The 24,029-nt window shown below is 37.6% G+C and overlaps 1 protein-coding gene across 1 annotated transcript in view; it reads right to left on the minus strand.

The window, feature by feature from the left end:
• Positions 1–2,032: 2,032 nt before the first annotated feature.
• The window catches only part of MRPL3 (mitochondrial ribosomal protein L3), a 32,241-nt gene continuing 10,244 nt past the window's right edge, over positions 2,033–24,029 (minus strand). Inside the window, exons 7-10 of the mRNA XM_027748559.2 lie at positions 16,896–17,004; positions 14,898–14,975; positions 14,102–14,179; positions 2,033–5,999 (exon numbers count right to left, since the gene is read on the minus strand). Of these exons, the coding sequence (XP_027604360.1) occupies positions 5,850–5,999; positions 14,102–14,179; positions 14,898–14,975; positions 16,896–17,004 (415 nt within the window). The 3' untranslated portion in view covers positions 2,033–5,849. The remainder of the gene's footprint in view (positions 6,000–14,101; positions 14,180–14,897; positions 14,976–16,895; positions 17,005–24,029) is intronic.

The following is a 24,029-nucleotide window of genomic DNA, read 5'->3' on the forward strand; positions in this document are numbered from 1 at the left end:
AATTACTATCTTGTCTATGAAAATGAGTCATACTGCTTTTTGATAAGAGTATCAGGTTGCTAAGGGACCCTCTGCAAGGTTTTGAGTACCTTGAAAAAACCATGTTTTTAAAGGTTTTGTACTACTTAGAAAGGACATGAGGAAGCAGATGAAAACAGATGAAAACTTGACTTAGCTGACTCTAAGACTGTGTCACCCAGGGAAATGTGAAGGAAATTATATAGCACGACTTTAATGATATGAAATTCATTTAAGTCAGTTTTTTGTTGTTTTGCATCCCCTTGCAGTCCTGCCCCTTCCAAAACCCCCAACCTGGATTTGTGCATGATTTGACTTCAGTATGTACAGTTTATGCCAGAAAATTTTACACACAGGAATTTGAGAAGCAGCAATAAGCACCACAGCACAGAAGGCTCCGTCTCCAGCGTAAACTCATTAGATTACAGCAAATAATTCAAGCCATTTTCTGCATTCATACTGAAAACTGCACTCGTTTCCTCAGCTGACTGTCTCTTCTGGGTCCTGCTCTAGTGCTCAAAGTTACTGCCATGAAAGGGAACATTAATTTAACTCCCAAATGAAATTATTCACAAGCAGTGATTTTTAATTCATCACGGGCAGTAAGTAGCTAGGTGTCACTGCAATCAAAGAAAGTAAGAATGTACCTCAGGTCTTCAGCATTCAAACAGAAATGAGTCCATGGCTCATCAACCATTCACACAGGTGGGACCCCATATGTAACAGCCTATTGGAATGAGGGAAGTGAGACAGAGAGAACTAGGATGTTATGATGCTGCTGGAAATCTTCCTTGTGATGCCCACTCCAGTTGGCAAATTCACACTTACCACACACACACTTCTGTAAAACCAGGGGAGGACATGCAAGGAGGAGTGCACCGACAGAATGGCTGGGGACTGAGCCAGTGTCATATCACACGTCTTTCAGGGTACTGCATGAGGTAAGTCAGCAGGCTGCAATTATTTAGAGACTATCAGTCCTAATGTACCCCTTTCCTACCTGATACCATAACTTGGCTGTACATACTCCTCAGGAAGAGCTGCCATCTGTCTATCTGTTTTGCTGCCACACTTCAGGAACAGCAGAATTGCACCAACTGAAATGAATTCTTTTTCTGGTGTGATAGCATTAAGGCTACGTGCAATCAACTTAAACTCCTCCCCCAGAGGAATTCCTCTCCCTTCCTCCATGCTGTCTCCAAAACCAGTAAATACTCAAGACCAAGGTCAACATTTATGCATCATTTTACAGCTGCTAAATGTCCTTAAGCATGTTATATAAATAAATCATACTACGCTATGCTACATGCTAAGGTGTGCAACAGAGCAGGGCAATTTGCTGCAGGTGAGAGATGCTCATTAAAGGCAATTAATAAGCACTACCTGTGCACTGAAGGGCACAGGAGCTAATTATGAGAAGACATTGTATACAAGTAATGCTTACAGTTAGGAAACCAAGGCATTCCTCACATGAAATCTCAAGGAGATGGGGGAATGACATAAATCAGGAGAATGATCGAAGCCAAGTGATAGCTACAGACACAGCACTGCTAAAATTAATGAACCCCACCAACTGTCCTCACTGTGGTTATTGGAATTCTCTATTAGCCAGACTTTATGAGGCACCCTAGGATGGGGCCAGCAATTTCCTTTAAATAGTAAGTAGTTGGCATCACAGGAGAGCCCTGTGTGCAGGGCTGGCATCAGCCTGCCAGTGCAAAACCTCTGGCTGGGGGTGTTGGGCTCACAGCTGCTGGGCATCGCGGAGGCAGGTGGGTTACACGGGTCAGACCCCCTCACAGTTTACATCCTGTTCAGTTTTCTTCCAATCATAGAATCATTAAGGTTGGAAAAGACCTCTAAGATCATCAAAGTCCTCCAGGACTTCCAGAATTCCATAAGGAAACACTAAGGAAGGCAGAATTTTTACATGCAAACTCTAGTCATCCCTTCAGTTTACCGGAATAATATTTGTTAAATGCTAACAGAATAAAAGACATTTTTCCACATGAAGTGAAAATGGTAAACAAAAATGGTTATTGGTCTCATATAATGACAGAGCAATGGTACGTAAAAGTATTGTATCTGAAGAGAAATAAACTCTCCCTGTTTATCATCAATGACTGCAATTATGTTGTCAAGTGATAGACGAGTGTTTTGATTTCCTCTTCCTGCTGTCTTTTTACTTTCAACTTATATTGTAAGCTTGACACTGTTTATTCATGTACTACTACAGAACCACTGAGAGGGGTTATTATTGAAGAGAATTCATTTTTCAGAGCAGTCATGCCATAAAGCCACAGGTACAGCTAAAGCTTAACCCTACATCCTCCTCCAAAGGATCATGTTAGTGATGTTAAAACCACCCCGCTAACCTGAACAAACAGAACAGCCTAAGGAGGGCGTACCGAGCTCCTGGACATGCAGACCCCAGCTCAGCACCTCACCCACACCACAAGAAGGACACAGAACTCACTGCTAGAGCGAGTCCAGAGAAAAGCCATAAAGATGCTTAGAGGGCTGGAGCACCGTGAAGCACTATGGAGATGGGCTGAGAGAGCTGGGGTTGTTCAGCCTGAAGATGAGAAGTCTCTGGGGAGACCTCATGGCAGTCTTCACAAGTTGAGGTAATAGAGCTTGCCAACAATTACTTCCTCAGCCAGACTGCAACATAGGATGTTGTCCTACAGGATTCAGACTTCTGGTTACACGTTCAGGTCCTTCTTCTTTAATAATCTACAGGTAATATGGAATAAGAACTTATTTTTATTGTTGCTGTTCTTGCTTGCCTGACGGCTCTAAACTTTCATTACTCAAGACACAGCAACAAAACACACAGGTATCTACTTGCAACAGAGCCCTTAGTTTGCCTTTTCAGTAAAGTTAACACATCCTTTTGCATGAGAAACTGCTGACTTATCTGAGACATGAGGACCTGATATTTGCCTACTTTTGTCTGCTTTTATATGACTCTTAAAAGCACATCTGCTCGATTAGCCACAACCTTCAGCCACATTGAAGAAGAATACTCAGCTCCAGCACCTTTGATAATGTCTAAAAATAGTTCATCAAGCACCCTTTTCTAAGAACAAATTTGTAGATGGGCTTAAAGCATTTGGTACCATTACACTTCTGAACAGTTTTGCTCCTTGAAATAAATTCAGCCTGCCTTTCTCTGGCTCCAAGTCCCTTCGTTAGTCAGGAAAGCAGTAAACAGAGATGGGGAGTATAAGGAAAATTAAATACAAAACACCATAAGCCTTTCAGCGCCTGATGGAAGAACAGGTCTAATGGATGTTTATGTTCCAATCTATATTGCACTACTCTGAACTCACATTGACAGATCTTATCCATCTCACTGCATTTGCTCTACTGAAAATACTTACCTTTGGGACATCAGTCTTTACTTGAGCTATGACAGCTCTTGTCTTTGGTGTTCAAGCACTCTTGATAAACTAAGATGGAAAACGTTTCACTTGCACACCTCAACAAAAAAAGAGACCTGCATAAGCAGCATCTGAAAAAATCATATGGCTCACACCCATCATGCATTTCAAAAGTAAAACTGAAAAGACTACTCTGACAGTATCTACGTTTCAACAGAAATTTTAAAACTGAACAAAGGGAAGGCAACATTAAGTACAGAATTCCCTGAATGACTGCAGTCATCTCCTGGACAATGAATCTAAAAAGTAACGTGAACAGATCATTGGAATGTCACTGTTTATGCCAAAAAGGGAGAAGTTATTCTCTTACTAAAGAAACTGGAATTGAAGTAGGTTGTCAATTTTCCCCTCACACTGAAATAATACCTGATACAGAGCTCACCTTAATTTACTTTTATAAACCTGTGGCTCCCTTTGAGCTCACAACTGATTCTTTGGACTTTGCAAGGCATACGCTGAAAGCAAACCCAAAATACAATTAGTCACAGGAGAGGATCCCACATCCAGGATATTCTGGCTGAGAAACCAAATAGGAAAAGATATCTCTCTGTATGGTCATCTCTGTCATAGTCCAGGATCAATTACCAAGTAAAACAAAAAACCAACAACAAAGCTCCTCAAGGAAAGCATGTGTGTGTCAGAATTATCCCCTAAACCTGAGCAGAACAGTGGGCTACATATCTGGACACTCCCTGATTTACGTGTGTTCCACAACAAGCAAACTTGAAAAGCTGCAACTTTAAAAATCTATTTTGCAATCAGGAGATTGAAAACCAATCTCCTCCCCAGGAAACAGCAACTATCTGAAACAGGTGAGAGGTGTCACTCACTACTGGTATCACAGCCAAAACACAACACCCCACTTGGTATTTGCTACCTGCTTTTTGCATCAGGTGTGCTGTGTGTGTGTGTCTGCACTTGCAGAACTGGTGTGACTGATGGGAAGGGGAAGCATGAAGGGGCTGCTGTTTCTTCAGCATTCTGGTGCACTTATTTGAATCACATTTTATATTCAACTGAATTGAGCAAAGAGGATAGCCTACAATGCAGATACACCAGTTCATATTTCCATACTACAGTCTCAAATGATCACTCTCAGTCTACTACAAGTCAGCAGCTATACAGAGCTCTTATAAGATGGTATGTGGTTTCTTCAAGCAATCACAAAAAAAAAATAAAACATCTTCAGTGATTGGAAGTCACCACAAAGGTACGGATGTCACCTTTTAAATTGGGTAGTATTAGTAAGGTCTTGAGAAATCTCATTTACTTTAGGTATTTGATGTCTTGTGTTGAAGCACTGCCACAGTATTAATGGTAATTTGTATGTAAATTCTTGAACTACTGTAGGACTTGTAAGTGCTCAGATGGTACAGACAGGCAGGTACTTACTGCTGTAGGTGAGAGGATTTACAGTGTTCAAAAGATCAAACTTATAAATAGTAAATCACACAAGATGAAAAATAAAAGGAGTGTAATGACTCCAGCTACTACTGAAAGGTCAGGTAGAAGAAAAATGAGCACTATCATTAAGACAAATCCCTCACATTTTACCTGCTTTCTTAATAATAGCTCTCCTGTAACAGCTTAAGAATCCAATACAGAGACAATGGTAGGCGTGGAGATATTTCTCCAGAGAGCATTCAAGGGACCCTCTGCGAAGTTCAGAACAAGCTGTTAGCAAAGATGACAAACAGGTGGCCCCTGCAGTCTTAGTGCTGCTTTGTTACTGAACGTTTCCCATCCGAACACCCCCTCACCCTACACATGGCCAGCATCATCCTCCCTCTAGAAAATTTGTTGGGTATCTGCTACCATTAACTCAACACAATGTTAAAGCAAAAGAAGAAAAGGAGCTCTGGTGAAAAGAAGGAAGCAAAACAAGCTTGTGCTGCTGCAGAGCAATGTGTTTTCTTGTTTTATTTTGGATTATTCTTCACAGATCTCCCCCGCCTTCTCTCCCCACACATCTCCTCCCCTAGATGCTAAGGCAGATTTGGAACGTTTTTTTGATTGATCAGAGTTGCCCAGAATACTTTACATAAGAAAGAAACAGAGTTTGTTAGCATTTAGAAAATGAACTGGAACCATCTCAAAACAACAGTTTTTCAGAAATGAGTAAGTTTTCACAGCCTGAGGCAAAGGACAAAAGCTCACTGAAGACATGCTATTTGGTGTGCTCTACAACCTGTCCCTCAGATTCACCGGTTGCTTTAAGTACAGGTTTGAAACTGACGGTGGGAAATCCAATTACCTGACCAAAATGGCAATATCTGAAGTGTTTAAGTCAGTTGGCCAGACTGCAATTCATAGGTTTTCTTTCATACAGAATTGCAAAGTTCATGAAAATAACGAAACTGTGTGTTTTCAAAGATGTGAAGAACATTATGTATACGTGACAGATGGATCCGTGAACTGGAAGATTTCCTCATCAAAAAGGTCTTCTGGTAGTTTTTCATCTCCATCAGCAAAAAACGTAGGGAACGGAGGGTTTTTATTGTATTCCTTGCAAGTAGGCAATTTGCTATCTCTGACCTAAAAAGCAGGAAAGGGAAGGGTAGAGTTAATAAATCTTACAGAAGACTTTCAGACTGTGATACACTAGAAATTAAAGAACTCAGCTTGCATGCATAAGAAAAAACCCAGGAGCATTCGCATTGCACTTGTTTAAAGAATTCCACGTATAATCATCATCTATTTTAACACCAACCACAGCTATTGAATTTAACATTCTGTACCCATCCTTACGGAGTTTGTTAAAAAACCAACAAAACTAAATAAAAACAAAACAAAGAGAATTCGTTGTAACAGTGAGAGAATCAAAACCTACTCTCATGAATTCATTGGTCAATATTTTAAAATGTTATTAAAATAAAAATATGGCTTGTTTAAACTGTGCTTGTATCCCACAGTACTTTCCTACGTGACATACCAAGTTATATTTATGCAGTGTAATCACCTCTTCAACAACCAAGACACGCATTTGTATGTATGATGCAAACTAATTACGGTAACTAATTTTGCAAAGATATGTGCATGTGCTGTATTCAATTCCTCTGGCTACCACAGAGCTGAATTAAGCATCTAAAATTCTTCACCCGGGAATCAGTACCCAAGTTTGTCAAACACGAGCCTTTAAGACAGTTCATTTCCAAGAACTGTGGTGCCACGGAGAAATTACTTTCCTTTACTGACCTCTCTACATGTGGAAAGATTTAAAATCTAGCCCCTGAAACTCCAATCTCTGAAGAAAATTAGTAGCTAGAATTATCAGCAAAAAGCAGTTTGTCTGCAGTAGCAGATAGAAAGCTGGTATCTCTGAAGAAAAAAAAGAGCTACAAATTCTTGAGCAATGAAATTTTACTTAAAATTAAATTCTTCGTTTCTATATTGTTACAAATGATCTTCCTTGCAAGCTGTAATAATCCCTTTCAGCCACTGTACTCAAGTGGATTAAAAAAAAAAGTACAAATAGATTAGACAAAAATTTTACTAGTTTTTTAGTGGTTTTTTTTACTTAGTTTTTTAGTGGGTTTTTAAAAAACAGGAAGCTTGTTTTTACTTGGTTGGACAAAAACCTCACATAGGACAATTATGATTTATGCCAAAAATTAAATAAAACAATTTTATGCCCACTGGAAGCTCTGTTTTGACAACACTCTATTTCCCAGATTCATATCTGCTATTACTTGAGCCTTTCTCACAGTCCATGAGGATTCCTGCAAATGAAGTGTACAATAAATTCAATGTTCCAACAGTTTTCTAAGTGCAGGCTTGATAAACAAAAGAAAACTTTTTGCTAAGAATGAGGAGATGAAGGGCTCAACATGTTGTACTGGTTAGCATGGCTAAGTAACTTTTCAAATAGATCATTCCTCTTCTACCAGACACCTCCCTATAAAAGTATTCTCTATTCACTTGTAAACTGCCACACAGAACTACTTAAGTACCTCCAGTTCCCAATTTACATTACATAGCTAGATGGAATAAACTTTGAAGTCCAAGTCCAAAGACCTTTACTACAACAGTTCCAGCAGCAGTGAGTTCAGAAGAAACACAGACAGCTTCAACAACGCCATCTGAAGGATGGCATCTTCAGAGATATCATCCTTCCCTTTCAAAAGTTGTGCCTGTTTCTTTTACTATATGAAAACATGTTTTAGTAACTTCACCAGTTATTACCCTTGCCCCTTTCTCTTTTACTCTCTAATCCTATGACACACCATAAGCCTTCTCTATCAACAGCAAACCGCCCCATGGTCTCTATGTTAGTAAGTACTAAGAAGACTAGAATAAATGATTTTATTTATGTTAACTTATTAATTTCATATAGCTAATGTATTAAAATGTTTTTCATGTCTACTTTTTGTTACTTTTGATGATTTTCATCATGAAATAAAATGTGTTGTTACATACAGGCTATCTCATTACAGGCAGTTTTGGACACCTGGAAAACGAAAGGAACTGAAATGTTTGTTTTCCTCCTTGTTTTTCCTCCCTTTCTTAAAATAATTTTTTATGACAGGATTTCGAAGCAAGACATCTGCTCTCAACTGAAGGCAAATCCAACAGTCTAATTTTAGTCCTGCATTAGTTTACCTAAATAAATGTAAGATTTCTGTGCAGACTTAACATTATATTAATGGCATATTAATGTCAAGGGACATTTTAGAGATAGTCCCTCTTGTGTGATAAGGAGAATTCTTAAAATAGTTTTAATATTCTCATGAAGCATTTTCAACAAACCGTTGTTGCTTTCACAGGAGTACAATACTATTGCATTTTACCCCTTCCAAACTCCTCAGAAGCTTGACAGATCCCAGAAGCACAGGCCATATCTGATGTTAAAATGGTTTCCTTTTCATATGCTCTTTCTTTTGACTAGTATAATTGACACAGTATTTCTTTTGACTGGTGAAAACTACTGCTCTTTTTCCATCTTCTTCTACATTCATTGCTTTCAAATGAAATTTAAAGCAAAAAAGCACCACCTTAGAGCATCACTACCAAACTGAATGAACATCCCTCTTTCTCCCTTGTAAATTTCGAGAATTAGGTATTATCAGATATTACCATTATTATTCCTATTAAAAGGAACAACTCAATTTCATTTTACATCTGAAAGTACCGATTTGCAACTTAAAACACAGTAGGAATTACGTGTCTTCTCAAGAGATTTACCGAATGATTCCCTTTACATTTATTGAAGGGTGCAGCATACCAAAGGTTACCTGTATCTAACACCTCAGATTCCTGCACAATAACTTCACAATAGTATAAAGGGGCCCAATGGCATGCAGCAGCAAGAGCTACACTTGTTTGCATAAGCATGTACACAGTAAAGAAGTACAGGTGACCCAGCACAGCTCTTCCTGTTCTCCTTGTAACCTCCAGAGAACAGCCCTAATAAAGGATTAAGTTTCCATGCTCCGTGTTACTAAAATCCAGTGAATTTAGCTCTCACTCACAGAAGGAATCAGGCTGGTAGTCCAACTGGTTATTACAATCCATAAAAGCATTCACTGTATAATTCAATATACCATAAATGCTTGGCTTACTCAACTGCTGTATTAATAGTACTATTATATTAGAGTATATTATAGAACACTATACTACAGACAGATGATACATAGTGTATAGTCTTTTTATTAATAAAATATTAGAGAAAGTTGAAATTGGAGCTGGTTGGGCTTTTGTAACTAAATCTCTGAACAGTCATAAAGGGTTTTGCAGATAAAATTAACAGACTGCACATATGCATGTCCCCTATACTGACAGCATAATGGGTAGTATAAACAAACGCAAATTCAGAAATCTATGACCACAAAAGACTCCATATTGTCTTAAACAAGCACCAAAAGTCGATGCTTAAGTCACAACTCACAGCTGTAGTTCAACAGGGCTTCAGGCTGTGTAAGCAACCATAGCAAAGAATTTAAGTTGTTTGCGAAACAGAAAAATGTGCTTAAATATAAAAAAAGATTAGAAATATTCTCCTCAGCTTCTCTATTATTTTTGAACCTAGACAGAAAATTTAATGCAAGAACTGTATCCATTTCAGACCAGCCTTATTTTGTCTTAAAAAACCCCCAACCAAACAAAAAACCCTCAAACCTCCACACAACTCTATCATGGAACACAAGGTATAGAACGGGGAAGATGAAAGAACTGAAGGTATCACGCTATTTCTGCGTGTCCTCAACCTGATCAGAGTATACCCAACTCAGGCATGAACAGCTAGAAACACAACACAGTAATATTGGAAATTGTGATACAAAATAAGTAGGATGCGAATCACTACAGACTTTTCTTAAAAAAAAAAAAAAGCTGAATGAAAAAGCAGTCTCAAGACTTAAGTTATTAGCTCAAGCAGAACATTATAAAGCAACTGTATACTTCAATTTAACTCAGGTCTAGCATACAAAAAGGCCAGTTCAGTATCTAACTTGCTAAGCAACTCCTATGGGTTACAAGATTTGCCAGAATTTCGGCTTTCACTACAAGTGATATACTCAAAGTGGTCAACACTGAATGTCCTAAGAAAACCAGTTGCCTTAAAATTAGGACAGTTATAAAACATTATCAAAGATAAACTGTAACATCCTGAGTTATAATATACCATACCACTGTACGCTCTCCATTATAAGGCAAAAAAAAAACTACTTAAAAAGGGAATTAAATCTTGTGCTTCTCTCTTGAATGACAGAAGAGAGAATTTTTGGTACTATACCTGGGAAATAAATCCAGAGCCATAAACTTTGGAAAGAAAAAACTATTACAGATGGGAACTATAGGCCCTGTGATCTAAGAAGATACACCAGAAGGAAACCGGTGTTACCTGAGGTAGGCTATCTTGATAGGCAAACCACACTAACTTACAAATGCTTTCTCTGCAATGTTACTCCTGTAACAGAAAAATTCCATGCATTCTAGCACACTGCTAAAATTTCTTAATTTTATTAGACCTTGAAATTGAGAAAGAAATCCAAACTTTTTTTATTAGTTCTCCAGTTGGCTAGAAATATTACTTATGTCAGTTATTTACCTGCATGTTTCAATGTGCAATATCAAATGAAAACTGACTTCTCATTAAACCAGAAATCCATCAATCCTAGTATTCTGCTGAAAATGAAACTTGAAAAATTTAAGTGCTTCATCTCTGTCTGAATACAGTGCTGATGCACTAAGTTTCCAAAAATACAACATACAAAATAAATATATGCTTTAAAGGTGCACTGTGGTTTTAATGGTTACCAAGCAACACAGAGTGGTTACTGAACACAAATGTTTTCCTCTTAGAGGCACATAAAGAGAGAAGTGTTACGCAATATTTCACTTCTTGTGAAAGACAGGCGGATTCAATTTCCCTAGACATTAGTCCTACTTAATTACAGGCAGGTATTTAGTGGAATGAATAGTAATTACAAATGCTAATATCCCATAATTCCTCTCCCCAGCTACAGATCTAAACAAATATACAGCAACATATTGAAGTCAATGTCTATAAGACAAATAAGAAAACATTCTGGAAGAAGGGCATAAGACAAGCTAAAAACACCACAGATAAATGCAGCAAGATTAAATGGAGAAAGAAAAACCAGAAATTAAAGAACAGATGTCAAATAGTATTGCTTTGCCTGATTTTATAATTAAAGTTTTTTCTACTCTTCAGCAATGTGTTTGAAAATATAAGGAAAAAAATTAATTAATACATGTAACTCATATGGCTTATGCAAGAAAAAACCCACACAATGGATTCACCAGCTCAAGGAACTGGAATAAACTGTTTCTGACTACATACTGCCTCCAATCTCCAAATATGTGAGTGGAGAAAATTTTTAGAAATCTATTTCTTAATAGCAGTAATACCTACTGCTGTGCCTTTATCTCAAACAGTGTTATTTATTATTAAATATCATGAAAGTTTGAGTCTGGAGCATTTTGGTCAAGATCTTTCAAATATTTTATTATTTTAATCAAGGAGCTCTAAGGGAAGAAAAGCTTCATTCTTCCCATGGATCCTTAACCCTCATTAATGGAATTAGCTGCAACTCTGAAATGCATTTGCCAAAATGTATACTCGAAGATACCTGGACTTCTAAATTGTAGATAACTATGACTTGAAACGTTTTCTATACCGGTAACTTACAGATAAAATTAATACAGATTCTGATATTGTAGACATCCTGTATAAGGATTAGGAAAGCAGTCAGAAAAGTGCCTTGTGCCACACTTAGTTAATACTAATGGACTAAGTTTACCTGAAAAAAAACAAATGAGCCATTTTAACTTTTGGTCTTAGGATAAAGTTCCAATCATCATCTGTGGTGAGTGAACTGAACAGAAATGACTTCTGGACATGGCAGGCACTTAAATGGTATGCAGCAGACTGCTACAGCAGTCCAAGCCCATTATCCTCTTGACATTGCAGATGTCAACATGGTAGTTTTACCGCTTATACTCGGGTGGCTTGGCCCAGCAATCTCCTGTTAACAGGGCTGTTGACTGTGGCAGCGCTGTTGCCTCAAGGATTTTTGTAAGCTAACAGCAGGACTGCTTTCAGAACAAAACCAGTAAATCCAGGGTGTTAACGGGGATGCTTCCCAGCCTAGACAAGAGTAACAACTGAATAAAGAAAAAGAAAAGGTTGAAGAAAAAGGTGAAAGTGACCCAATCGTGAGAGAAAGCACCCATGCTCTTCTCCAAGAAGTGAGCGCAATATCTGATCAGCAAGGGGACATCGATTTGTTTAAATGAGATCTTCACGGAGTACATAAGAATATGTGGTATTAACACACACAGTTTTGCTATTAAAAATAGTTTATATTACAGGTGTTTAATAAATGTTTGCTTTCTTAACTCACTGAAAATCAGAAATAAAAAAATAAATTTACTGAGTGTAGTTAGAATAAAAGTTATGATCTAGAAGAACTAGGTGCTGTATTCAGAGTGTTAGTGGCTTCATAAAGTGTTGTATTCTTACAGATAAAAATCTGAGATATTTACGTGCATTTGCCACCAAGCAGGGCCACTGTAAATGTGGATTTTAACAGCATGACTAGGATAACAAGATGCACAATCTTTTGCAACAATTAGCTCTTGCTTAAGAGTACTATTAAGAATTAAGAATACAGTTTGGGCATCAAATGTTTCTCAGTTTTTCAGCTACATTATTTTGTTTGTATACTTATAATTTAAAACTAACATCCTGCAACCGATTCCCACTTATTTAAACCTCAGACTAACAGGGTTCATGTCTTAGGACTTGAAAAATGGGACACAGTTGGAGAAGAGGTCATTTGGTCCAATACAAGGATGAAAAGCCAGCCAAGCTACAGTCTTAATTCTATATAATTGACGTAGTGCCCAGTAATTTTGCAGTTGTCCTGAAAACTACTTCTCTCATGGCCATCTGTTAACCAATTTTCACTATCTTGGGAGGGAAAAGGCTTGGGCTGGACCTTACAAGCAAAGCAGTTTAGAAATACTGCACTCAGAAAAAAGGCCTTATTTTCAATGAGAGAAAGAAGACTAAACTTCATTTTTCTGGGGGAAAAACACCTATTTGAAAGCTAGGGTTGCTGTACCTAAAGCCGAGTAACTGCAGAGTTCTGATTCACAACTAGGAAACACGGAACAGAAACTGGATGTCCACAGTAAAATATGACAGGAAGATAATAAACTAATTGAAAACATCTGAACTTGATGAACTCTGTAGCTTTTCAAAAACTGAATAATTTAAATGGCAATAATACTTCTGAGGATTTAAAACTGTGTATCAGATATACAGGTATATGTACATCAGAATCTTTATAATCATTCATAGCAAAGATGTTTGATAGCCTGTATTCTATTCAGTCTGAAAGGAAGCAACTTTCTCCAAGTAATTTGTGCTTGCAGATGTGTAGAATATACCTAATTAGAAAGAAAAATCTATTTTGAAAACAACCCTCAGAAGCGCTTTTCTTGCTTTGATGTGGATTATTTACACTGTAAGAACACTTATTAGACTCTTCATTGTTTCAATTTTTCACAGACAATCTTGAAACAACCTCCATAGAATTCGAAATTAATTCTGCAGACTGACACAGAAAACAACACTGACATATTTATATTGATTGCAAAGGGAACTCAGATCTTTATTGTGAATTCCTGCTGTCTCCTTCTGTACCTCAACTGCTCCTTGGAAAGGTAATTGCTATTGCATATGGGAATGCTTGGAATAACCTCTAAAGCAGTGCTTGCTGTGTATTTCTGTTCACAAATACAGCCCTTAAATAATATTCTGGAAATTTCACCACCATGCTACTGGCTTGAGTTAGCATTCAAAGGGGATGGATGTAGGCTGGAGACACTTACCAAAGGGTTTCAGCAACTGTGCTGGTTTATCATAAGCTACATGGGTGCACAGCCCCAGGGCAAAGCTAAGAATGAGCCATTCAGAGTGAGTGTGACACACTGCCCCTACTAATCACTCTCTTTCACAGAGCTGATTCTACTGCCCTTTAATTCAACAGTACTAGATGGCACTGAAGAAATGAAGATTGCATTCAACCAGTGTTTTTCTTTTTGTAAGAAGAGATTTGTAAAGAGTTCAGGAGTCACTAATATCAGTAAGTTGAAACCAGCAAACATACCTTCACCAGACAATTTGTGTGACCTGGAACAGAGCCATTTACATAAATAATGTCATGTATTGTGTTGATCCTCCACACCTAGGAGACAGAAAAAAAACCCAGACATTGAACCCTGTTTAGACTATTCCCACTTTTACAAACAGTAGTCCAGTAAAGCACAAAGTAATTAATTGGAGGTGGTACTCTGGGAAAGAACATTCTACAAAGGCCTAAACTGTCACAAAATTCGCTCACATGCCACTCTGAGTGCCAAACTTTCTCATGCAGGAGTCTGTAACAGTTTTGAAGGGCGGGTGATCAGGCTATATTTGGTAAGGCAGCTCTTTGTTCAGCAAACACCAACCAGAGCTCCTAAGCCTCTTTTTCCTCTAACAGCAACAGCTGTTGAACATCACAGGTGACAAAATAAAACAAATATCCTCATGAAAATGTTACTGTGAGCATTTGTTAATTTCTTAATTCAATGAGCTGCTCAACTGAACACAACATTTTCTGCTACAAAAAATTAGTTTCAGTTAACAGAGAACAGCAGCAGCACACGTTTTTGCAAACTAGAGGTCAATTTGCAGAGGTTGCCTTTGGAGACAGAGAAAAGCATCTTTAATAGCCCAGGAGCTGCTGTACAAATGTACCAATCAGAATCTGGACAGAAACTATAATCTCTTTTTTGTAAATGAAAGTGAAGGGTCATGATCAAGTTAGGACTTCAAACAACATCAACACAAGGCTACATGGCTGAGTCCATTGCTTGGCAATGCAATCACCCTATACACATTCTAGTATACTCAGAACTCACCTTTAATCCAAAACATGTCCTGTAGACGTTACCCATTTTACCTGGCATTTTCTTTCCGCGATAAACTTTGGAAGCTTTCTAGATAAAAACAAGGCCAAAAAAAGATCATGTTAACTGCAAGAGAAGCACTGGAGAAAATATGTTGATATTTCCAATGTTGAAAATATAATATTGAAAAAATCTAACACTGATGAGCATTTTAAATACCTCCTGCTGGAGGTTAGGTATTACTCTACATGTTATCTGAAATACTTGACCTCAATCATAAAATTGCTACATATACTGTTATATGAACAAAGAGATTCTAGCTTTGCTTAATACTTAATGTATATAGATTCAGAATAAAATCTGTACTCATTCATACTTGCACTTTGTGAAAAATCAAGAAAAGTTTTTTTCCCAAGATTCCTGTCAACACAAGTCTCTCACCTACATCACAGACTGCAGCAACTGGAAACCTGCCTGAACTATTGCCTGAATTACTTGTGGATGCTAACACAGAGCTCCAGAGCAGTCCTGCCCTAGAAGGCTGCTGAAATGAAGATACACTGTAGCTTCCCTCCTCCCCCTAATCCATGATTTTCACACTGATGTAAAGCAGATCTGTTTTAATGCATGTATTTTTGAGAACGAAATGTTAATTTAATTCCATTCACTGCTATTGCTTAGTTTCTGTATCCCATTTGTGACAGGCTGGGTATAAACTGGACTAAAAAGGTGGAAAAAAAAGGCAGGAATAAGTGCTATAATTTTCAATTCTACATTGTTATCAAGGGATTTGTATCCTGCACCTCTCTGTTATTCATTAATAATGTTTGGGCATTTTTTTAATTCTTGTGAAAATCGTGATTTCAGGAATCAGCTGCAATGCAGTTCTAGGGAAAGGATTCTGTACTGAAAAATCCTGGATTACAAAAACGTCTGAGATGGTCAACACTAGATAGGAAAAAACTAACAAGGCACTGTTTTTCCCCTATTGCATCTTTTCATCTTGTTTCTTTTTCATCTACCCATTTCCAATACTATTTTCCACTCTATACACTTTATGAAATTACATCCAGCATTACTGCTTATGAAATTCTAATTTAAATAAAAGAGAGGTTATTTTGTAATGGTGAAGAGCATCTATTAAAACAGTGTTCTGTGTTCAAATATTTACATTCTTCAGTGAAAACAAGTGCCAGGTGTAGAATTTTTTTCCAGCTGAAACTTAAGGCTATAAATCAGTAATGCATGCTTTTACACTCTCAATTACTCTAACTTCATTGCCTATTGCCCTTTTGCTTTTACTATTCTCTGAGCATTATTAATACTTTTCTAAATTTTAATTTCTCTAAGAAAATTATAGACAGCTCAGGTTCAGTACCGTGACTCAGTTGATCTTAATTAGTTTGCAAAAATTCCTCTTAGTTTGGTCTAAATATTGTACAGCCTTAACAGGACAAAGTTTAAATGTAATATGCTCAAAGAGCTTTTATACCAATTTTATTAATAGCTTGAAACGCAAAAATATGACTCTGTACTCTGCTTAAAAATGCTTAGAAGCTTTCAAAATTTTGGGAATTATTCCCTATAAGATTATGGGAATCAGTTCATCAAGCAGCTACACAAGCCAGGCAAGGTGACAAAAGCGAGTAGGGTTCCAAAGAATGGTACAATATCTGCAGTGTAAAATAACGGGCAAATCTTTTCTAATCTATAAATGGTCTGATAAAAGCTTCTTAGATCTCTCTTTGAAGTATTAAGACTATTCCTCTCAGCTATGCTACAAAATATGACAATTTGCTCAGTTGAAATAATGCGTATTCATAAACTGAGGCATAAGAGAACAGCTATCTGCATTGCTCATTATACAGGTTTCTGAACTTCCTTTGAAACTACTGGGATTCTCTGCTACCACAGAGTACATGTAGCAGCTAGATATTGTGAAATTGTTCATTTTTAGTATGCAGTTATAAAAACACTGAGAATGTTTAAACAGGAAATAAGAATCCTCACATTAGTAGATATTGCTCCCGGTCTTCTGTGAGTTTTTGTCTGGCCGTGGCTCGCAGGCTGACCTTTAAATCCCCACCTTTTCATGACACCTTGAAATCCTTTACCAATTCTGAAAACAAAAATAATTAAGAAAGAAACCTGGGTTAGTCAGACTTAAGGTTGTTATTTTAGCAATAACCAATAATTTCGGTCAGGCTCATGATCTTCTTACCTTTAGCAAAGCTCAGTAGAGAGGGGAACACACTTAAAATGAAAATCTGTATTTTATATCATAAACATATTGTAGCACAATGCTTCAAGAATAAGAAGCACTAGAAGAGAGTCAAATAGGCAAAAAGACTAACACAAAATGCTTCTTGCTGTGACCATCCTCAAGAAATGTTACTGCAATGAAGCTTTCATCGAGTGGACACCAGAACAAACACCCTCCCAAAAAAACCAAACCAAAAAACCAAAACCAAAACCAAATAAAAAGCAACTGTATAATAGCATACACCAAAACTTAATGACAGGTCCTAAGCATCAAGAGAGGAAAGAGATGACTTCTTAGACTATGATAAAAATAAATGAAGAAACATTTTCCATACTACAGTAAACTCATCTCTTGAAAACAGTTTTGTGTATAGTGAAAACATAACTCCCTTGATACATACTCAGCTAACAAATAAGGTCTACAGCACAGTAACAAATAAAACACATTTTCAGAGTCCATGCCCTTAATCTTTGAGGCACATGATACTATTACTGGCTTTGGAGTTCTCTATTTATTGCAGGAACAGACTCAACAGGAAAACCCACCTTATCACTGCACAAAGGAAAAGCCGATTAAAGTGTGTCTTTAAACTGGCATTGTCTGTTTCCAAAAGGAAAAATCTGACCACAGGGTTTACGGCTGCACTGATTATTTAATTCATTTACAAAGATGATCCTTTTCCTCCAATTTACAGAAATCTTTTCTCTGCTAATACACTTTGCAATGTCACAGTCCTATTAGTTCAAGCATTAGAACCTTCCAGCCAAACACAGAAGAATAAACCCATGTATGAGCATGCGTAGAGCACATTCTACAGAGCGACTGCATTTTGCTGACTCCCCTGCTCAGCACTACCATTAAAAGCTAGAGAAAATATACAAACATGGAATACAACAACATTCGTGAAAACTAGATTCTTTCCTCTTACCACTTGAGTAATTCTCCTCTAATTGCTGCCCTAGATGCCTTGAGCACGTCAAGCTACGGCCAGAATCAGCCACAAAGACTCTCTAAAGCCACAGAATCATAAGGAAACAAGAGCTGCTTAGAACCTAAGGATCAATCCCACTTAAATTTGGCAAAGAAAGACGTGTAATTGTTTGAATCGAGATTTATTGCATAGAAGCTCCTCAATTTTTTTTGCTCCTTACCTACAACTACGGAAATGCTAAAATACAATTTAAGTGGTGCTATGTTCCTTTGGCTTGCCAGCTGGCCAGTCATGCAAGTGGTTGTCACCAGAAAGACAGTCCTTCCAGGCCAGCAGACAGTGCTGGAACCTGAGGGTATGAAGAGGGTCAGGGCCATGAGAGGAAGCTAAAGGAAGGCACCTCCACAAAGGAGGACCTGAATTACCAGGAAACAGGAACACAAGACAGAAATCTAAAGGATGCAAGGCTTTTTAACACCAGTTTCCCATAGAATCAGCTTATTTTAAAAGCTCACATTAGTAAACAGCAATAGTTGTAAAAAAAGGTTTGAAAAATACATTTTAAGAGAGGCTCAAAACTTGTCTTTTCTATGTCTGCATATTGCTAGGGGATCAATAACTTTGAAATACATACAGAAACTAAGCCATAGGAAAACTCGTATCTGTTCTGCCAAAATGTTATTTTTTTCTTTTAAACTATCTATTACTGGCCATGTTTTCCACGTAGACTACTTCTGGCATCTCTAGCTGGAAGATGAACTTAACAAAGCCTCCAAAACCAACTGCAAGCAGGTTGCATAACAACAGCTTGCAGTTACTAGAGCGAGCAGATCGAGGGCATGATTAATTCTTTAGCTGCAAAAATGTCCTTGCAATTGAGAGAAAACCACACAACCTTAGAAAGCCATCAATTCAAAAGTAAACAGTACTGTCAACTTGAATCAAGAAGCATGATGTCATGAAACCACTTCAATATTTCATTCAGATTGCTCATTTTTAAACAATTTGGAATATTATAAATTGTACTTTAAAAAAATAAAATAAATACCTAATACTTACAAGAGATGTATTTTGAAAAAAAATGCTTAATACATCAACGTTTTAAGATATCTTCAGAAAGAAGTGATTACATCACAAGATAGAGTTGCTAGTGTTTAATGATTTATGTGATGGACTATGTTCATCTGCTTCTTGGTCCTTCCAATTACACACATATTTTCTGTGAACAAAGCCTCAGACTTTACAGTACCGAAGCTTTAGGAAATTTATAGGAAGTGTAACCAGCCTAAAAAAGAGCACTCTGGTAAAGCTGAAAATTCTCTTGGATCTGTTGATCGATCTGGAATATGAAAACAAATCTCCAACCTCTGAAATATTCTGCCTAAAGTCAAGGAAAGATATCACAATTCTGAAATTAAGAGTACTTCAAAATGTACAACATTTTACTATCTACCAAGGCTCTTTCATCATACTAGTTCAATAATGTTTCAGATTAGTTTCATTATTTATTTGTGAAAAACTGATTGAAAATCACTGAATAACCTACAAATACACTTTACCTTATGACTTAATTTACTTGGTTTCACTGAATGAAACATATTTACCTGAGTCCCAGAAAGGAATTGCAGGCAGCAATGATGAGATGAAAGACTAAGACACATAAATGTTAAATGAAAGTAATCCTTGTGCAGAATTAGAGTTTAATTGCATACAGTTATTCTACTCTCACCTGCAGGAAAGCAGGTGTTTAGGTCAACCGCCTAATTTTGTAGAAAACCTCATTTTCCAGGTTTGATACAAGTAAAATGCCAGTACCTAACGAGATAACTTTCATTTAGAAAGCTACTGGAATAAAGTACTCTAATGAAGTTTGCTGCTAACTCTTCATAGTTCATTTAAAAGACCATTATTTAGATGCCGTAAAGGAAGAAGGATTCCATCTACTTAGTCCAATAATTTCGGACAAATGTAGAACATACTTTCAGGCTCAGATTACACTGTTAACCTAGCAAAGCTTAAATAAACCATAAACACTCCAGAATCATCACTTAATACTGGTACATTTCAAATAAAACTACTGTTGATTTTTAATTTGGAGTGACAAAATTTCTCACGTTCCCAAGTTTTCCTGAAATGTTCACAGAACGGGTCATGAAGTGGCAGAAAAGGAGGTAAGATACAACTCCATGTCCACACAGCATTGGGCTACCATGGCAGGCATGGTCCCACCCCTCCCTATCACCATGTTCTGGTCACCTGTGTACTAGTGCAGAAGCTCACTCGGGTGATGAGCAAGCTGGGGCACACAACTGATCCCTCTGAAAACTAACCCAGAGAAGAATACAGGTATCTCGCACTGATCTTTTCCTTCATGCAACTGAGGACACAAGTACCAGCGACAGAAGGTCAATGGGGACTCTGGGAGAGAGCACCACCTTCCCTTTGGGCAGCAGCCTATGCCCTATGTCAGCTTAAGGAAGTCACCATACAAGCATCATAGATTGGCCTGGGTTGGTAGGGACCTTAAAGATCATCTAGTTCCAACCCCCCTGCCAAGGAAGGAACACCTTCCAATAGACCAGGTTGTTCAGAGCCCCATTCAACCTGGCCTTGAGCACTTTCAGGGATGGGGCACCCACCACTTCTGTGGGCAATTTCTCCCAATGCTTCACCACCCTCACAGTAATGAATTTCTTCCTAATATCTAATCTAAACCTACTCTCAGTTTGAAGTGATTTCCCCTTGTTCTGTCACTCCAGGCCCTTGTAAATAGTTTCTCTCCAGCTTTCTTGTAGGCTCCCTTCAGGTACTGGAAGGCTGCAATTAGGTCACCCCGAAGCCTTCTCTTCTCCAGGCTGAACAATTCCAATTCTCTTAGCCCTTCCTCATAGGAGAGGTGTTCCATCCCTCTAATCCTCTTGGTGACCCTCCTCTGGACAAGAGGTCAATGCCCTTCCTGTTCTGGAGATCCCAGAGCTGGATGCAGCACTCCAGGTGGGGTCACAGAAGTGCAACCTGTGAGAGAAGTGCTTCTGGACAGTGGTACAAATCTTAGCTCAAAGCATACCAGGGCTAAACTTAAGAATTGAGCTTTTTAATAGCTGAAAATAAGTACTAAGGAAAATATTTCAGCACTATAGAAGACTGACAGCATACAGACACACTGCCTAATGACAGTGCTCTAAAAGCTACTCATATTGTGCTGAACAAATTATGAGACTTCAAATAAAAACTAACTGCATACATCTTTAACTGAACCTTCTTGTTTCTGTGAAAGTGTTTTTCTGTACAGAGCTATAAATGAATAAAAGACTTTGACAAAAATATTTGTAGGGAAGATTAAAAGAAGACAACTAAAAAAAAAATACCCTACACTTTCGTAACAAAATGAAGATGCTAACCAAGACTTCTGAAATGTAGTGCAAATCCTTCATTCAGGCTATGATAACTAAGAAAAGCTTGCTCATTTTTAAGGACCATATTTTTGATTTATTTTGGTAGAAGGAAGCATCCAGAAAGATATCTTGCTCATCTGGATAATTAAGAGTTGGCAAAAAATTAAAATATCCTTTATATTATATTCCCCTACATTATCTCCTCATTGAGGTGACATTTTTTCTTTCTTTTTTAAAGGAATAATTAGAATTAATCATGCTCTTACCAACAGCACCACCATTTTCATGTACATGATTTCAAACATTGCACACACTTCGGTGTTTCCTCCATTAAAACAAAATTACTGTCAATCTTAAAAATGTAAAGTACATGTTCATGTAATATACATTTCTAAAAACTTTGCTACCAGTGATAGCAAGTTTTTAGGAATTACTCTCTTTTAAATCCACAGTGGTTTGAATTAGGAAGAACCAGGTCCCTTCCCCAGGTTGGATGGGGCTTTGAGTAAGCTGGCCTAGCAGAAGTGTTCTTGCCCATGGCAGGGGGGTTGGAACTAGATGATCCTTAAGGTTCCTTTCAACCTAAACCATTCTATATTCTATAAGACAGAAGTGGGAGGAAGGAAAGGAAGTCAAACTATGCTCCCTACTGTAACTCAGTGTTATTTTCTTTAAGTACCTTTCCAAAATGCCCCTATAGCTTAGGATCTTCCAAGTGCTTACAGCACTGCTAAAACTGGGGCTTTACAGAGTAATGTACAAAGGCTCACTTCGGCCTGTGGACCAAACCTCCCAAGGCCTTTGTTCAGCAGGGAGAAGCTGGCTTCTCTTGAGGTGGGTTCAGAACACAAACCTAACATAAAGCATGTTGTCATTTTTTCCCCTCACAGTGCAGCCCAAATGCTATAGGTCAAGGCTATAACCACTCCCAAGGTAACTTTTTTTTCCCTTCACTGAAGCATTTCTTGGATATTTTTGTGACATTGTGGAATCTGTACTTCCCGGTACAGTAACTACGAATCATGAATACACAGTATTCTGAAAAGTAAAAAAACCATGAACCTCAGGAAAGTATGAGACTAAGTAACACTGGATGAAATTCCATGGAATAAAGTAAAAGACCCAAAGAAAAACTGAAATATAGTAAAATAAATTAATTCTTACCCAAGAGTTAAGGGAATATGATAAATGAAGCATTCCAGAAAAGTGGAAATTAAGAAGAAAGTAACTTTAAAAGCAGAAATCAAAATGTGAGTAAGCCGCAGAAAAAGGTTAAAAAAATTTTGATACAGGAAGACTGGAATGATTAGACAATCATGTTGACAGAAAACCCAACTGATCTTTCTCTTTAGCAGAAAAATTTTTTCTTCACCTGTACAGAAGGATTACAAGTAATGTGCTACCAAACCAGCACAAACAAACAGCTAATTTCTGAAATGGGATCATACAAATACCTGGAGAAAACAGGTCAGAAATACTGAATTACAATTTAAGATGGATTCACTGAACGTGACCAAGAACTCAGTCTATTTTTAGCTTGCTAATATTTTCAAATACCAAGATACAAATATTCTGTGGCTGTTTACCAGTATCTTCTACATGGCAAAAAAAAAAATCCCTTTACTAGTTCTTGAAATACTTTTAGAAAAACAGAGCTTTTCTGCATTAACAAACAGTGACACTTAATCTTCATTAAAAAACTGTATTCCTAATGATCCTCTGTTTTGTTTTGCAAACAGGCCATTGTCTCTTACAGGCTGTTCACAGAATGCAATTTAGAAACAGAATGAACAACATGCCAGATCTAAGTATTATATAAGGAAGTTTGACATAAAAAAAATACTAATTTCAGTCAACTCCTTGACTTCCTTTTCTCAATAGGGTACCCTCATAAATGCAGTCAGGTGCTTGGTTTCCCCATATATACAAGACCCTGTGAATGATATTACACATTTATAGGTCATACACACATGTGAGACTATTACAGTTGGGTGTTACCTCCATTACACCTAAAAAAACTCCACAAAATGTTATCTTTGTATCACAACACAACAAAAATAACAGTTCACTGAAACACACAGATAGGAGTTCTCAGTGCTCTTGGTCAGTGGAAATCACAGATGTACCACAAGAGCCATGACTAGTCTTTGCCACAAGATGCCAATTTTTCTTTTGACACCCTCTACCACTTGAGCTCTAATTTGGCATTCACAGTGGTCTGAAAGGAAATCATTCCTCCCACATTAAAGTAAAAGATCATTAGCCACTGCTGGCAAGGACATGAGCTGGAATATGAGAGAAAACAGAAAAAAAAAGGAATTTGACAGCTCTGTTGTCCTGCTAAATGTATTCAATATCTTTTTGCTTTTTTTTCAGTCCACATGATACATCTCTCTTCACATCTCTTCACCAAATCAAAATCAAGCAGCCTTTTTGAGAACTGATGCCTTTCAGCATTCATTCCCCACTTCTACATACCACAGATGCTGCATTATAGATCTCTTTGCCCATGCTAAGCTTGAACAACATTTTCTCAAGCTGTTTGTCTAGCCCTT

The sequence above is a fragment of the Pipra filicauda genome, unplaced genomic scaffold (assembly GCF_003945595.2).
Source record: "Pipra filicauda isolate LSUMZ 115617 unplaced genomic scaffold, ASM394559v2 scaffold231_size1239837_pilon, whole genome shotgun sequence".
Lineage (NCBI taxonomy): Eukaryota > Metazoa > Chordata > Aves > Passeriformes > Pipridae > Pipra > Pipra filicauda.